This window comes from Gorilla gorilla, chromosome 20 (genome assembly GCF_029281585.2).
Source record: "Gorilla gorilla gorilla isolate KB3781 chromosome 20, NHGRI_mGorGor1-v2.1_pri, whole genome shotgun sequence".
Lineage (NCBI taxonomy): Eukaryota > Metazoa > Chordata > Mammalia > Primates > Hominidae > Gorilla > Gorilla gorilla.
In genome coordinates this window covers 23,863,107-23,878,621 of record NC_073244.2, presented here as the reverse complement: position 1 = coordinate 23,878,621, position 15,515 = coordinate 23,863,107, and the positions used below count along the sequence as shown (strand labels likewise).

Below are 15,515 nucleotides of genomic sequence, written 5' to 3'. Positions count from 1 at the left end.
AAATAAATAAAAAATTGCACCCTGGGCATCTCAGCAACCTCACCCTAGGCTGGTCCCTGCTGTTCCTCCTGATACCTCGAACTTGAACCTTGGAAATGATAAGTTTCCAACTTGGGAGGCCCGGCTGAAAACCGCCCCCTTCGTCTGCACTGCCTGGAAGGGGAGCTGAGTTACCGAGCATCTTCCTACCTCAGCCAGAATCAGGTGAGGCGCAGGGCAAGGCTGGTCCTGGGGCTGCAGCCAAAACCTCCAGACTCCAGGCACCTGACATGGGTTTGGCGTGCGGCTTTCAGAGTGTTCCGGGAGCTGGGCAGACCTGCCTTAAGGAAGAGTAATGCAAACTCAGTTTCGTTCTTTACAAACAGAGGTGATCTCCCCTACCCATCGAGCCATAGGCACAAGGCCCCAGTCGAAAAGGGTAGAAATGTCTCCATTAATTCCACAGGCCTCGCAAACACAAGCTCTGTCAGCATTCTGGTATGTTCTAGGGTATGAACAGTATCTGTCAAAGATGTTGTCTTATGAGAGGATCATCTGAGGCCAGGAGTTCAAGACCAGCCTGGGCAATATAGGTAGACCCCCATCTCTAGAAAAAATTAAAAATTAGCCAGGTGTGGTGATGCACACCTGTGGTCCCAGCTACTTGGGAAGCTGAGGCGGGAGGATCAGCAATGATTGAACCAACTGCAATCTAGCCTGAGCAACAGAGCAAGACACCATCTGTTTATAAGAAAAGCAGGCAGGGTGCAGTGGCTCACTCCTGTAAGCCCAGCACTTTGGTAGGCCAAGGCAGTTGGATTGCTTGAGGCCCAGAGTTCAAGACCAGCCTGGCCAACGTGGCAAAACCCCATCTCTACTAAAAATATAAAAATTAGGCCGGCCACGGTGGCTCACGCCTGTAACCCTGGCACTTTGGGAGGCCAAAGTGGGTGGATCACGAGGTCAGGAGTTCAAGACCAGCCTGGCCAACATGGTGAAACTCCGTCTCTACTAAAAATACAAAAATTAGCTGGGCATGGTGGTGGGCGTCTGTAGTCCCAGCTACTTGGGAAGCTGAAGCAGGAGAATCGCTTGAACTCCAGAGGCGGTGACTGCAGTGAGCCGAGATCATGCCCCTGCACTCCAGCCTGGGTGACAGAATGAGACTCCATTGCAAAAAAAAAAAAAAAAATTAGCCACACATAGCCAGGTGTGGCGGCTCATGCCTGTATCCCAGTACTTTGGGAGGCCGAGGCGGGTGGATCACTTGAGGTCAGGAGTTCGAGACCAGCCTGGCCAACATGGTGAAATCTGTCTCTACTAAAAATACAAAATTAGCCAGGTGTGGTGGTGCTTGCCTGTAATCCCAGCTACTTGGGAGGCTGAGGCAGGAGAATCACTTGAACCCAGGAGGCAGAGTTTGCAGTGAGCCGAGATCACGCCATTGCACTCCAGCCTGGGCGACAGAGCCAGATGCTCTCTCAAAAAAAAAAAAAAAAAAAAAAAGAATTCCACAGGCCTCGTAAACACAAGCTCTGTCAGCATTCTGGTATGTTCTAGGGTGTGGACAGTATCTGTCAAAGATGTTGTCTTGCAAGAGGATCACCTGAGGCCAGGAGTTCAAGACCAGCCTGGGCAACATAGGGAGACTCTAGCTCTACAAAAAAATTAAAAATTAGCCAGGCGTGGTGGTGCACACCTGTGGTCCCAGCTACTTGGGAGGCTGAGGCAAGAAGATCAGCAGTGATTGAACCACTACGATCCAGCCTGGGCAACAGAGCAAGACCCCATCTGTTTAAAAGAAAAGTAGGCAGGGCACAGTGGCTCACTCCTATAATCCCAGCACTTTGGGAGGCCAAGGCAGTCGGATTGCTTGAGGCTAGGAGTTCAAGACCAGCCTGGCCAACATGGCAAAACCCCATCTCTACTAAAAATACAAAAATTAGCTGGTCATGGCCAGGCGCTGTGGCTCACACCTGTAATCCCAACACTTTGGGAGGCTGAACCGGGCAGATCACTTGAAGTCAGGAGTTCAAGACCAGCCTGGCCAACAAGGTGAAACACCATCTCTACTAAAAATACAAAGAAAGAGAGAGAGAGAGGGAGGGAGGGAGGAAGGAAAAGAAAAGAAAGAAAGGAAAGAAAGGAAAAGAAAAGAAAGAAAGGAAAGAAAGGAAAAGAAAGGAAAGAAAAGGAAAAAAGAGATGAAAGAAAGGAAAGGAAGAAAGAAAGGAAGAAAGGAAGAAATTAGGCCGGGCTCGGTGGCTCACGCCTGTAATCCCAGCACTTTGGGAGGCTGAGGTGGGCAGATCACGAGGTCAGGAGATTGAGACCATCCTGGCTAATGCGGTGAAACCTCGTCTCTACTAGAAACACACACACACACAAATTAGCTGGGCGTGGTGGCGGACGCCTGTAGTCCCAGCTACTTGAGAGGCTGAGGCAGGAGAATGGCATGAACCCAAAAGGCGGAGCTTGCAGTGAGCCAAGATTGCGCCACTGCACTCCAGCCTGGGCGACAGAGCGAGACTCCATATCAAAAAAAAAAAAAAGAAAAAGAAATTAGCCGGGGGTGGTGGTGGGCGCCTGTAGTCCCAGCTACTCAGGAGGCTGAGGCAGGAGAATCACTTGAACCCCAGAGATGGGAGTTGCAGGGAACCACAATCACACCACTGCACTCCAGCCTGGGTGACAGAGGGAGACTCTGTCTTGGAAAAAAAAAAAAAATTCTATAGAGACTGGGGTCTCCCTATGTTGCCCAGGCTGGCCTCAAACTCCTGGACTCAAGTGATCCTCCCACCTCAGCTTCCCAAAGTGATGGGATTACAGGGCTGAGCCACAGAGCCCAGCCCCTCTGCAACTTTTGAATACAGGAAGTACAGGGTTTGCCACTAGCAGAGGCCACTCACGGGGAGTCACATCATCCATTCTGCCTGGATGTCAGGCTGCAGAAACCTTCCAGCTTCAAAGGCCTGTCAGAGTCAAGAGGTGTTTCTTCAAGAGTCATCAGGGGCAGCTGAGAGACACGGGTCCTATGCATTCTCCCTTACACGTATCCCATGAGATGAGGAATGTTGAGGTTCCCATTGTAAAGATGGAGAAACTGAGGCACAGAGAAGTTTAAGCCGCAGCTCAAGGTCAGCAGCTATTGAGTAGAGGAGCTGGGATCATGTCTATCCAGAAATGCCACTCTCAGTACCCATGCCCCTGTGGAGCCTGGGAGTAAGCAATAGGAGAGAAACCCACCTGGGCAACATAGCAAGACCCCATCTCTACAAAAGTAAAAATGTAGCCGAGTGTGGTGGCACACACCTATAGTTCCAGCTACTAGGGAGACTGAGGTGGGAGGATAGCTTGTGCCCAGGAGGTCAGGGCTGCGGTGAGCCATGATTGCACCACCGCACTCCAGCTTGGGTAACAGAGTGAGACCTTGTCTCAAGAAAAGAGAAATGGCCAGGCACGGTGGCTCACACCTGTAATCCCAGCACTTTGGGAGGTCAATGTGAGCAGATCGCTTGAGGTCAGCTGTTCCAGACCAGCCTGACCAACACAGTAAAACCTCATATCTACTAAAAATACAAAAATTAGGCCAGCACGTTGGCTCATGCCTGTAATCCCAGAACTTTGGGAGACCGAGGCGGGTGGATCACTTGAGGCCAGGAGTTCAAGATCAGCCTGGCCAACATGGTGAAACCCGATCTCTACTAAAAATACAGAAATAAGGACCGGGCACGGTGGCTCACGCCTGTAATCCCAACACTTTGGGAGGCCGAGGTGGGCGGATCACTTGAGGTCAGGAGTTCGAGACCAGCCTGACCAACATGGTGAAACCCCATCTCTACCAAAAATACAAAATTAGCCGAGCGTGGTGGTGGGCACCTGTAATCCCAGCTACTAGGGAGGCTGAGGCAGGAGAATCGCTTGAACCCAGGAGGCAGAGGTTGCAGTGAGCTGAGACTGCACCATCGCACTCCAGCCTGGGCAACAAGAATGAAACTCCATCTCAAAAACAAACAAACAAAAAATTTAGCTGGGCGTGGTGGTGGGCACTTGTAGTCCCAGCTACTCGGGAGGCTGAGTCACGAGAATTGCTTGAACCTGGGAGACGGTGGTTGCAGTGGGCCGACATGGCTCCACTGCACTCCAGCCTGGTGACACAGCGAGACTCCGTCTCAAAAAAAAAAAAAAAAAAAAAACCCAAAAACTACAAAAATTAGCTGGGTGTAGTGGTGCATGCTTGTAATCCCAGCTACTCGGGAGGCTGAGGCAGGAGAATCACTTGAACCCAGGAGGTGGAGGTTGCAGTGAGCCGCCGAGATCGCACCACTGCACTCCAGCCTGGGCCACAAGAGTGAGACCCGGTCTCAAAAAATAATAATAATAATAAAGGAAGAGAAGGATAGGCACGGATCCTGGACTTAGTGCTGTGGTTCCCAGGGCCCTCAGCTCCTTCCTCGGTAGCCCAAGATGATGTAGGCTCAGCCCAGAAATGTTAGGATTGATGATACCCAAGTCAGAAGCAGGTGGGGTAGGCTCCATCGGGCCCCTCTAACCCTTGCGTGATGCAGTCCCCAGGCCTGCCTGGGCTCAGAGGGCTGGGATTTTGCAGGGTGAGTGGCCCTGTCATCAGTGACAATTGGTCTAGCTGGACCCAAGGCCAGGATGGGTCATCCTCAGGCCCCTGGTCACACACAGACTCCCTGAAATGAGATCTGGGGCTGCTTTTGGGGCAGCTGAGGAGGACGGCAGAGAGGACAAACGGCATTTGCTTTCTGGCTGGATCGGGTTCTGTGGCTGGCGCCAGAGGAGCCTGGGCGAGACCTGGCAGATGATCCGTGTGCCGGGAGCCAGGAGAGGCAGGCAGGTGCCTTAGCACCAGAGACCTAGTTTTTCCAAGGCAGCTGAAGAGTTTGGGGAAAGGGCGTACATTTTGCATCATCCCCGCTCACCTCCCCTTCCAGGAGAACGCACTGTCCCCCGTCTCAGATTCCCAGGGCCAGGCCAGGTCTCCGCCCCGACAAAGACTCTCTTCTTGGCCAAACTTGAGTCAGAGTCCTCTGAAATCTCTTCTGCATTGGGCCGTGACCTTGGCTCCCATCCTGTCTTTGATCTGTGTCGCCCAGTTTTAGCAAGAATCCTGCTAAGTCAGTTTCTTGATAGCTGATCGCCCTGGCCTGGCTTCAGCAAGGATCCTATTAAGAGAGTTTAAGGCGACTCCCCAAGCCTTTATAATTTTCTATCCACTGACCCCCCTTGCCCTGCTCCGTGGCTATAAATCCCCCCTTGTTGACAACTTCGTGGATTCCGAGTTGAGCTCAATCTTCCATGCAGTACTCTTGAATAAAGCCTTGTTTACTTTTAACAATCATCAGAATTATATATGTGTATGGATTTTTCTTTTTTCTTTTTTTTTTTTAAGAGGGAGTCTCACTCTGTTGCCCAGGCTGGAGAGCAGTGATGTGATCTCAGCTTACTGCAACCTCCGCCTCCCAGGTTCAAGCAATTCTCCTGCCTCAGCCTCCCGAGTAGCTGGGACTACGGGCACCCACGACCATGCCCGGCTAATTTTTTTTTTTTTTTTTTTGTATATTTAGTAGAGATGGGATTTCACCATGTTGGCCAGGCTGGTCTTGAACTCCTGACCTCGTGATCCGCCCACCTTGGCCTCTCAAAGTGCTGGGATTACGGGTGTGAGCCACCATGCCCGATCATGTGTGTTTTTTTTCGTAGAGATGGTGTTTCATTGCTGCCCAGGCTGCCCTTAAACTCCTGAGCTCAACAGATCCTCCCAGCTTGGCCTCCCAAAGTGCTGGGATTACAGGTGTGAGCCACCGCTGCACCCAGTCCCAAATTTTTTTTTTTTTTTTTTTTTTTTTTTTTTTTTGAGACAGGGTCTTGCTCTGTCACGCAGCCAGGAGTACAGTTATGCAATCATAGCTCACTGCAGCCTTCACCTCCCAGACTCAGGCGATCCTCCCACCTCAGCCTCTCGAGTAGCAGGGACTACAGGCAGGTATCACTATGCCCGGCTAATTTTTAATTTGTACAGACAGGGCCTTGCTGTGTTGCCCAGGCTGGTCTCAAACTCCCGGGGGCTCAAGTGATCCTCTCGCCTCAGCCTCCGATAGTGCTGGCATTACAGGCATGAGCCACCATGGCTGGCCAACTTTATTTAAAAGCTTGGATGTTTCTTTAGACAACACCATCCTCACTGTGAGAAAATGACCCTCCCATTAGGCTGGTTTCTGTACCACTACAACTAACAAAGTCTATTGCCGCTAAGAAATAAGCCTTAGCTTTGCTATTTATTTATTCATTTACTTAGAGATAGGGTTTTGCTCTGCACCTAGGCTGTTTACTTTTTTTTTTTTTTGCAGACAGAGTTTCGCTCTTGTTGCCAAGGCTGGAGTGCAATGGTGCGATCTTGGCTCACCACAACCTCTGCCTCCCGGGTTCAAGCAATTCTCCTGCCTCAGCCTCCCGAATAGCTGGGATTACAGGCATGCGCCACCACGCCCCGCTAATTTTGCATTTTTAGTAGAGACGGGGGTTTCTCCATGTTGGTCAGGCTGGTCTTGAACTCCCGACCTCAGGTGATCCGTCTGCCTCGGCCTCCCAAAGTGCTGGGAGTACAGGCGTGAGACACTGTGCCCTGCCTTACTTATTTATTTATTTAGAGACAGGGTCTCACTCTGTCACACAGGCTGGAGTGCAGTGGCGCAATCATAGCAAACTGCAGCCTCGACCTCCTGGCCTCAAGCAATCCTCGTGCCTCAGCCCCCAAAAGTGCTGGGATTACAGATGTGAGACTCCAAGTATGACAGCCTTAGTTTTTCTTTTTCTTTTTGAGATGGAGTTTCACTCTTGTTGCCAAAGCTGGAGTGCAATGGTGCAATCTTGGCTCACTGCGACCTTGACCTCCCGGGTTCAAGCAATTCTCCTGCCTCAGCCTCCCAAGCAGCTAGGATTACAGGCGTGTGCCACCACACGCAGCTAATTTTTATATTTTTAGTAGAAACAGGGTTTCACTATGTTGGCCAGGCTGGTCTCGAACTCCTGACCTCAGGTGATCTGTCTGCCTCGGCCTCCCAAAGTGCTGGGATTACAGGTATCAGCCATCATGCCTGGCCAGCTTTTCTAAACCACAGAGATCTGGGGATGTTTACAACTGCAGCAGAATGTGGGCCACCACAAGACTACAACAGCCCAGAGGAGAAACAGCAGCATAGCAGCCATCGTACACGTCCATGGGCATGCACTTATGGGAGAAGGAAGGTGTGAGTTTAGGGTGGTGAATTTCCTCTCTTTTTTTTTTTTTTTTTGAAATGGAGTTTCACTCTTGTTGCACAGCCTGGAGTGCAGTGGCACAATCTCAGCTCACTGCAACTTCCACCCGCCAGGGTTCAAGTGATTCTGCTGCCTCGGCGTCCCAAGTAGCTGGGATAACAGGCACCTGCCACCAAGCCTGGCTAATTCTGTATTTTTGGTAGAGATGGGGTTTCACTATGTTGGCCAGGCTGGTCTCGAACTCCTGACCTCAGGTGATCCACCCACCTCGGCCTCCCAAAGTGCTGGGATTACAAGCATGAGCCACTGTGCCTGGCCATGTTCTTGTGGTTTCTGTTGGTGATTTTGCCATTGAAATTCCCCCAGACACCGAAATGCTGTCCAGGCTTCCTAAGTACCAAAAGGCTGCGATGGCTGGGCTCAGCGGCTCATGCCTGTAATCCCAGCACATTGGGAGCTGAGGCAGGAGGACTGCCCAAGGCCAGGAGTTCAAGACCAGCCTGGGCAATATAGTGAGACCCCCATCAGTACAAAAAAATTTTAAATTAGCCCAGTGTAGCCTGTAGTCCCAGCTACTCAGGAGGCTGAGATTGGAGGATCACCTGAGCCCGGGAGGTCAAGGCTGCAGTGAGCTATGATCATGCCAAAAATAAAATACTTAAAAAAAAAAGTCTGTGATGCACCTCATGGAGAAAATCCATTATAGAGAAGCTTTATGCAGACATGAGTTTCGGTGCCGTTGGCTGTGAGTTCAATGTAAATGAATCCACCATAGATATTAAATAAGGTGTTTTTAAACAAATGTACATAAAACAAGGTTGTATGAATTGGTGGATGAAAATGGTGTGGCCTGGGCCGGGCGCAGTGGCTCACACCTGTAATTCTAGCACTTTGGGAGGCCGAGGCGGGGGATCACTTGAGGTCAGGACTTTGAGACCAGCCTGGCCAACAAGGTGAAACGCTGTCTCTACTAAAAATACAAAATATAAATTAGCTGGTTATGGTGGCCCGAGCCTGTAGTCCCAGCTACTCGGCAGCAAGGGGTGCCGGCTGAGGCAGGAGAATCACTTGAATCTGGGAGGCAGAGGTTGCAGTGAGCTGAGATCATGCCACTGCACCCAGCCTGGGTGACAGCATGAGGCGCTGTCTCAAAAAAAAAAAAAAAAAAGGCCTGGGCGCGGTGGCTTACACCTGTAATCCCAGCACTTTGGGAGGCCAAGGAGGGTGGAGCACAAGCTCAGGAGATCGAGACCATCCTGGCTAGCATGGTGAAACTCTGTCTCTACCAAAAATACAAAAAATTAGCCGGGCATGGTGGTGGGCGCCTGTAGTCCCAGCTACTCAGGAGGCTGAGGCCGGAGAACGGCGTGAACCTGGGAGGTGGAGCTTGCAGTGAGCCGAGATCACGCCACTGCACTCCAGCCTGGGCGACAGAGCAAGACTCCGTCTCAAAAAAAAAAAAAAAGAAAAGAAAAGAAAAGAAAAAAGACAGCAATTGCTGGGTTTCAGTCCCAGTTGTGGCCTTAGCATCCCCATCTCAGTTTCTTTATCTGGAAAATGGCAACAAAACCTGAGCTTCCCAGTGGGTTGTAGGGAGACTGAATGAGGTAATAATGGTGTATCGCGTGTTGGGGATGTGGCCACTGCAATAGAAACAGTACTTGTTTTATTATTATGCCCAATGATGAAGGGCCGGGACAAGGTCTTCTCTATGATCTAGAATCCAGACTCACTCACTCCCTGAGCCTGTTTCCCACTCTGTAGAATGGAAGACCCAAGCCGGGCGCGATGGTTCACGCCTATAATCCCAGCACTTTGGGAGGCCGAGGCGGGCGGATCACCTGAGGTCAAGAGTTCAAGACCAGCCTGGCCAACACAGTGAAACCCCCGTCTACAGAAAATACAAAAAATTAGCCGGGCGTAGTGGCGGACGCCTGTAATCCCAACCACTTGGGAGGCTGAGGCAGGAGAATCGCTTGAACCCCAGAGGCGGAGGTTGCAGTGAGCCGAGATCGTGCCACCGTACCCTAGCCTGGGCCACAGAGGGAGACCCCCGTCTCAGAAAAAAACAAACAACAACAACAACAACAAAAAAAGGGAGACCCAGCAGCACCGCCTCCCTGCCATGATTTCACCCACTTGCCCGGTGCAAGAGTGCCTAGTGTGGACAGGCGGCAGGATCAGGACTCCAGAGGGCAAGAACCAGGTAGTGTTTATTGACAGGAGGACACCCGCACAGCCTCCGGACCCCAGAGGGTTTTGACACGAATGACTTAAAGGCACTGGCTTCTGTCCAGCTCCAGCCCTGCCCGGCAGGGCGTGGGGGCGGAGACCCCATCACCACGCAGCCTCGACCCGCCCCCTCCTCCAGGGCTGCAGCTCCGCCCAGTGGCTGAAGATAGCAAATGCCTTGCAGGGCGAAGGTTCCCAGGATGCAGTGAGTGGGGGTGGCCCCAGGCTGGCGGGGAGGTGGAGTAAGGGGGCTCTTTCCGCGGACGGGTGAGGGACTATGAGACGCTGGGGGGCAGGCGGGCAGCCGCGGTCTTCTCCACCACGAAGCCGTAGTTATACTGGGGGACGGGGAGAGCGAGAGTGAGCAGGTCCCAGAGTAAAGAGAGGGCCAAAGGGGGAGTGACTGAGGAATGGCAGAGGGGGTACTTAGGGACTCGAGTGGTCTTCTGCCCTGGAGAGATGGTGTGTGTCTGGGGCAAAGTGGGGATGGGGAAAACTGGGACAGCCTGGGGCGGACGAGGGGCGGGTCCCAGCCCCTCAGGCACCTCCTCCCTAGCCCTGCACCCACCTCCTCCTCAATGTCCGCCAGAGACTTGATGGTCAGGTCCCCAAAAGCAGAGAAGGCCTGGCGGGCAGAGGTGGGTCAGCCTTGGGCCCGATCTCAACCTGAAACCCCCTTTCCTTCGTCTTCAAGGGGTCCTGCCCCCCCCACCCCCACACTCCCCAAATATTCCCTCGGACATCCCTCCCCCTTATTTTTCTTGTTTGTTTTGTTTTGTTTTTAGAGACAAAGTCTCTAAACCCGCGCCTGGCTAATTTTTGTATTTCCAATAGAGACGAGGTTTCACCATGTTGGCCAGGCTGGTCTCGATCTCCTGGCCTCAAGTGATCCACCTGCCTTGGTCTCCCAAAGTGCTGGGATCACAGGCGTGAGCCACCATGCCCGGCATCCCTCCCCCTTCTTGTCACAGCCTCTAGCTACTGGTGTCCAGCTGCTTTCTCTGGATGGATCCCTCCCCATTCTGAGACTGAAGACCTTCCAGCTGCCACCTGCAGGTGACACACTCCAGCCCCAACCCAGGATGTGGCCCTCTGTGCTGGGGCACTGGACACAGGGATGTCCTGGCACCCAGAATGGTGATGGCAGGCGCAGACCCAGGCTCCCTGAGACCCCGACTCACCAGGGGGCTGCAGCTCTTGCCCTCAAATCGTGGGTGGAGTGTGAAGGGAACCCCATCCATGGCTGAAAAACACACGCGAGGGGAGGAGGTGAGGTGTAAGGAAGTGCCCACCCCACCCACAGAGGCCCAACCCGCACAGCCTGGCTCCTTCAGTCTTTACAGAATCCAGAGTTGGGAGAGGGAGGTAGGAAGATCCTTCCTGGTTGTGTAATCTCAAGACAGTCACACCCTCCACTTCCATGCCTCAGTTTCCCCACTCTGTGCTCACCTGAGATGCCATAGAGGCTGGAGGCCTCGTAGATGGAGTCATTCCTCCGCAGAGTGGATGCCCGAGAGCCCAGCCTTGACGGTGTCCGCTCCAGGAGGCCGCCCTTACTGCAGGTGGGATGACTCAGGTTAAGCCTCATCCTCCCCCAACGGCCACCCCCACTCCGGTGCCTGAGGACTCACCTTGGCTGGCTGGCTGCATCCAGAGAGAGGCCCTGCATGTCCCGGCTGAGACCTCGGGGCTTGGGCACTGGCCTCGGGGCCTTGGCCTTCTTGCACCAGATGGCAAAGCCACCCATGTCCCTGGACCGGGAGGGAAGGTGGGAGGGATGCTGGCCCGGTGTGGGGCCAGGGTTGAGGATAGCCCCTGGAGAAGGCGGGGGACCCAGGCATCCAGGTGACCTCTGTTTTTTGGGGGAATTTTTTTTTTTTTTTTTGGGGACGGAGTTTCGCTCATGTTGCCCAGGCTGGAGTGCAATGGCGCAATCTAGACTCACTGCAATCTCCACCTCCTAGGTTCAAACGATTCTCCTGCCTCAGCCTCTGGATTAGCTGCGATTACAGGCAACCAGGCCCAGCTAATTTTTTTTTTTTTTTTTTTTTTTAGTAGAAATGGAGTTTCACCATCTTGGCCAGGCTCGTCTCGAACTCCTGACCTCAGGTGATCCGCCCGCCTTGGCCTCCCAAAGTGCTGGGATTACAGGCGTGAGCCACCGTGCCCAGCCTTTTGGGGGATTTTTGTTTCAGCATCTTGACCCACACCCTAAGCACCACACCAAACTAATACTGCTGGGTTCAAATCACCGTTCTGTCTACTTTATTTTTATTTATTTTATTTTATTTTTGAGATGGAGTCTCGCTCTGTCGCCCCAGACTGGAGTGCAGTGGCGCAATCTCAACTCATTGCAACCTCCGCCTCCCAGGTTCAAGTGATTTTCCTGCCTCAGCCTCCCAAGTAGCTGGGACTACAGGCGTGTGCCACCATACCCAGCTAATTTTTTGTATTTTCAGTAGAGATGGGGTTTCAACATGTTAGTCAGGATGGTCTCGATCTCCTGACCTTGTGATCGGCCTGCCTCAGCCTCCCAAAGTGCTGGGATTACAGGCGTGAGCCACTGCGCCCAGTCCTGTTATGTCTACTTTAGACACCAAGTCACTGACTCCTAATGACAGTCCTACAAGATGATATATATGTCCCGGTTTTAACATGCAGAATCTGAGGCTCAGAAGGTAGAAGAAGGAACAGGAGACCTCAGGGGTGTCCTTGAGGGTCAGATTGGTGAGATCATGAGTTGGGAGGGCAGGGAAGGTGGCTAGACACTGGGAGGTGGCCCTACCCTATTCGAAGGTATCCAGGCACTGTCTTGGTCTTCCCACTCAGCCGGACATCAAACACAGCCATGTCCGCAGCTCCCAGGGGCAAGAGCTTCACACACATGCGTTTCTTCTTGGACACAGAGGCCTCTGGGAGTGGGGGGCAGGGGAGTGAGAGAGGGAAGCCAGGCAGGGGTGGGAAGGCCCAAAGATGACTCTAGGATGAGGCTCGCCAGGGTGCTGTTTAAGGCAGCCACATGGACAACATTGGGGATGGGGGTGGGAGGAGTGGTTAAATCATGAATGGTATAGATGAAGGAGGGGATTCCATGCAGCCTTTAGGAACCGATGGAGTAGGCTGATCTTTGGTGATATGAAGCTGCATTCATGGGGTGGCTAGCTGTGGAATCAGACAGAGCTGGGTGCCCATCCTGGCCCTCAAAACTTAACTTTCCGTGAGCTCTCTAATCCTATAGAGGTTGGACAACTAGCACCCATGAGCCAAATCTGGCTCAAGGTCTGTTTTCTTTTCTTTTCTTTTCTTTTTTTTTTGAGACGGAGTCTCACTCTGTCGCCCAGGCTGGAGTGCAATGGCGCAATCTCAGCTCACTGCAACCTCCGCCTCCCAGGTTCAAACAATTCTCTTGCCTCAGCCTCCCAAGTAGCTGGGACTACAGGCGCCCACCACCATGCCCAGCTAATTTTGTATTTTTAGTAGAGACAGGGTTTCACCATGTTGGCCAGGCTGTTCTGGAACTCCTGACCTCAGGTGATCTGCCCACCTCAGGCTCCCAAAGTGCTGGGCTTACAGGTGTGAACCACCACACCAAGCCTAAGGCCTGGTTTTATACAGCTGATGTGTTAAGAGTGATTTTTACATTTTTAAGGAATTGTAAAAAAATTGAATACGCAAAACACATCATCTGCCCTGTAAAGCCTAAAATATTTACTATAAGGCCCTTTACATAAAAGTTTGCCAACTCTTAAGAAAAAATAAAGAAAAAAAAAGTTTGGCCGGGTGCGGTGGCTCACGCCTGTAATCCCAGCACTTTGGGAGGCCCAGGCAGGTGGATCACCTGAGGTCACGAGTTCGAAACCAGCCTGACAAACATGGAGAAACCCCGTCTCTACTAAAAATACAAAATTAGCCAGGCGTGGTGGCGCATGCCTGTAACCCCAGCTACTCTGGAGGATGAAGCAGGAGAATCGCTTGAACCCGGGAGTTGGAGGTTGTGGTGAGCTGAGATCGCGCCATTGCACTCCAGCCTGGGCAACAAGAGCTCCGTCTGAAGAAAAAAAAAAAAAAAAAAGGTTTGCCAACTCTAGTATGAATGAATATAGCCTGAGTCAAATAAAAATGACAAGAAAGGGTGGGAAAGTTCAGGTGGGGCTGGGAGGGCTGCACTAGGGTTGTGGGCCCAGAAGAGGAGGGGTAGGGAAGGGTGAAGGTGACATCTGACGGAGGACGGAGAATGAGCTACAAAAAGGAGAGAAAAAGTGCCCCAGGCAGAGGAAGCGGCGTGTGCAAAGCCTGGAAATGAAAAAGAAAACTGCGCAGTGGTTTTGCTTGGCTATGGTGTAAAAAGACGCAAGTAGCACAACAGTAGTGAAACAGGTGGCGTGGACTGAACTCTTAACTCGAGGATGCAGGCTGTGCCAATCACATCACACATTTTGAATCAGGACAGGGAATGTCGGTCCACCCTAGGGCAGGGCTCTGAGTCCTCAGCCAACCCTGTCATCACCCCGTGTGCCAGGGGGCAGCCGAGGCTCAGATACCGCGCGCCCGTCGTCCCTCCTCCCCCGCTCCTCCCTGCAAGGGACCCGGACAACTCTCGCCTCCGAAGCAGGCCTTACTGGAATCCATGGGGTCGCAGACGGGGGAGAAGCCCAGCGGCAGGGGGCTCTTGTCCACCACGATCTGGATATCGGCCACCACGTTCTCCTGCGGGTTCTGGGGGTGGAAGGCGGACACGGCGAGGGTGGCCTAGCAGCGGGGACAGCGCACCTGGCATAGGGCACCGTGAATGGGCAGGGGAGGTGGGCAGACCCTGGTGGTTCCGAAGGTGGGCACCTCTTACCTCTAGGCTGCCCAGAGAACTAAGGCACAGGAAGTAGCCAGATTTCTGCGCGAAGCTCTTGCCAAAGCTGGCGGGTGCCCCCTCGACGGTGCAGGAGATCTACCGGGAGGACGCGGGTCAGCGCCGGACTCCCACCCCACAGCGACTGCCTCCCCCATTCCACCCCCGCCCCTCGACGCCGCTCACCGCGCTGAACCCCCGCGGCGGGGGTGCAGAGGCCGACGACCAGGCCAGGCCAGCCAGCGGCGCCGAGTCTGTCCCGGGTACGGGATCCATCCTGCGAGCCGAGCGCCGAAGGCGGGGTCGCGGGGCACAGCCTCGAACCTCGGAGCAGCCTCCCGACGGCAGCGCTCGCGACCGAACTACAACTCCCAGAAGGCCATGCGGGGCGGAGATTGCCCGGAAGCGCAGTATACGCGTGCCCGAGGAGCTGCTGCCCAATGGCGTGGGGAGGCGGAGCCACGCCACCACGCGTCGCCAGGGTTGCGCGCGTGAGCGATGATGGCGGAAAAAAAGGTCTTGCCGGCTTTCCGCGCCCAGCAACTTCCGCCGGAAATGCTACGGCACAGGACCAAGAGACTCGTTCTCTGCAAATCTGCACTACGTTCCCCAGAATTCCTTGCGGCCTCAGCTGCTAGTCTAGAAAAAAGCTCGGTGCTTAACGGAAAAGTTGGGAGCTTTGTGGCCGCGCGCAGTGGCTCACGCCTGTAATCCCAGCACTTTGGGAGGCGGAGGCGGGCGGATCATGAGGTCAAGAAATCGAGACCCTCCTGGCCAACGTGGTGAAACCCCTTCTCTACTAAAAATGCATTGTGAAGAATCTGCAATTCCAGTTCTGGGGAATCATCCCAAAGAAAATCATCGGTGGGATACGCAGCTATTGATTTAAAGAGCGAGTACTATGGACCATCATGAGCTTTGAAATCTTGGGTATAACTTGAAGATTTATTCACAGGCACAATACGTTTAAAAAGCGACGTATAAAAGAATTTATTGCCTGTAGTCCCAGCTACTGAGGATGCCACCAGCAAACCGAGTTACCTCCCCACTTTATGTAGGTGGCAAAGAAGGAACATCCAATCGGAAAAGGCAATCAGGTTTTATTCACTGGCCAGGAATGGAGAAGGAGAGGCTCTCACTCTAACTGCCCCTTCTCCCTCAACAGTAAAAAGCG

The 15,515-nt window shown here is 53.0% G+C and overlaps 1 protein-coding gene across 2 annotated transcripts; it reads right to left on the bottom strand.

Annotated features, from left to right (window-relative positions):
* Nucleotides 1–185: 185 nt before the first annotated feature.
* MVB12A (multivesicular body subunit 12A) lies at nucleotides 186–14,809 on the bottom strand. 2 transcript variants are annotated; one of them, XM_019015088.4, is made up of 9 exons: nucleotides 14,528–14,809; nucleotides 14,342–14,440; nucleotides 14,118–14,214; nucleotides 12,284–12,410; nucleotides 11,130–11,249; nucleotides 10,948–11,054; nucleotides 10,680–10,741; nucleotides 10,067–10,123; nucleotides 9,462–9,836 (listed from the first exon to the last, which is right to left on the bottom strand). In XM_019015088.4, exons 1-9 carry the CDS (start codon nucleotides 14,615–14,617, stop codon nucleotides 9,774–9,776), a joined length of 822 nt encoding a protein of 273 aa, XP_018870633.2. In that variant the 5' UTR covers nucleotides 14,618–14,809; the 3' UTR covers nucleotides 9,462–9,773. The 2 variants fall into 2 exon arrangements, with proteins under 2 accessions (XP_055228075.1, XP_018870633.2); XM_055372100.2 differs by lacking the exons at nucleotides 9,462–9,836; nucleotides 10,067–10,123 and adding an exon at nucleotides 186–320 and having other exon boundaries at nucleotides 14,528–14,729.
* Between the last annotated feature and the right edge of the window lie 706 nt (nucleotides 14,810–15,515).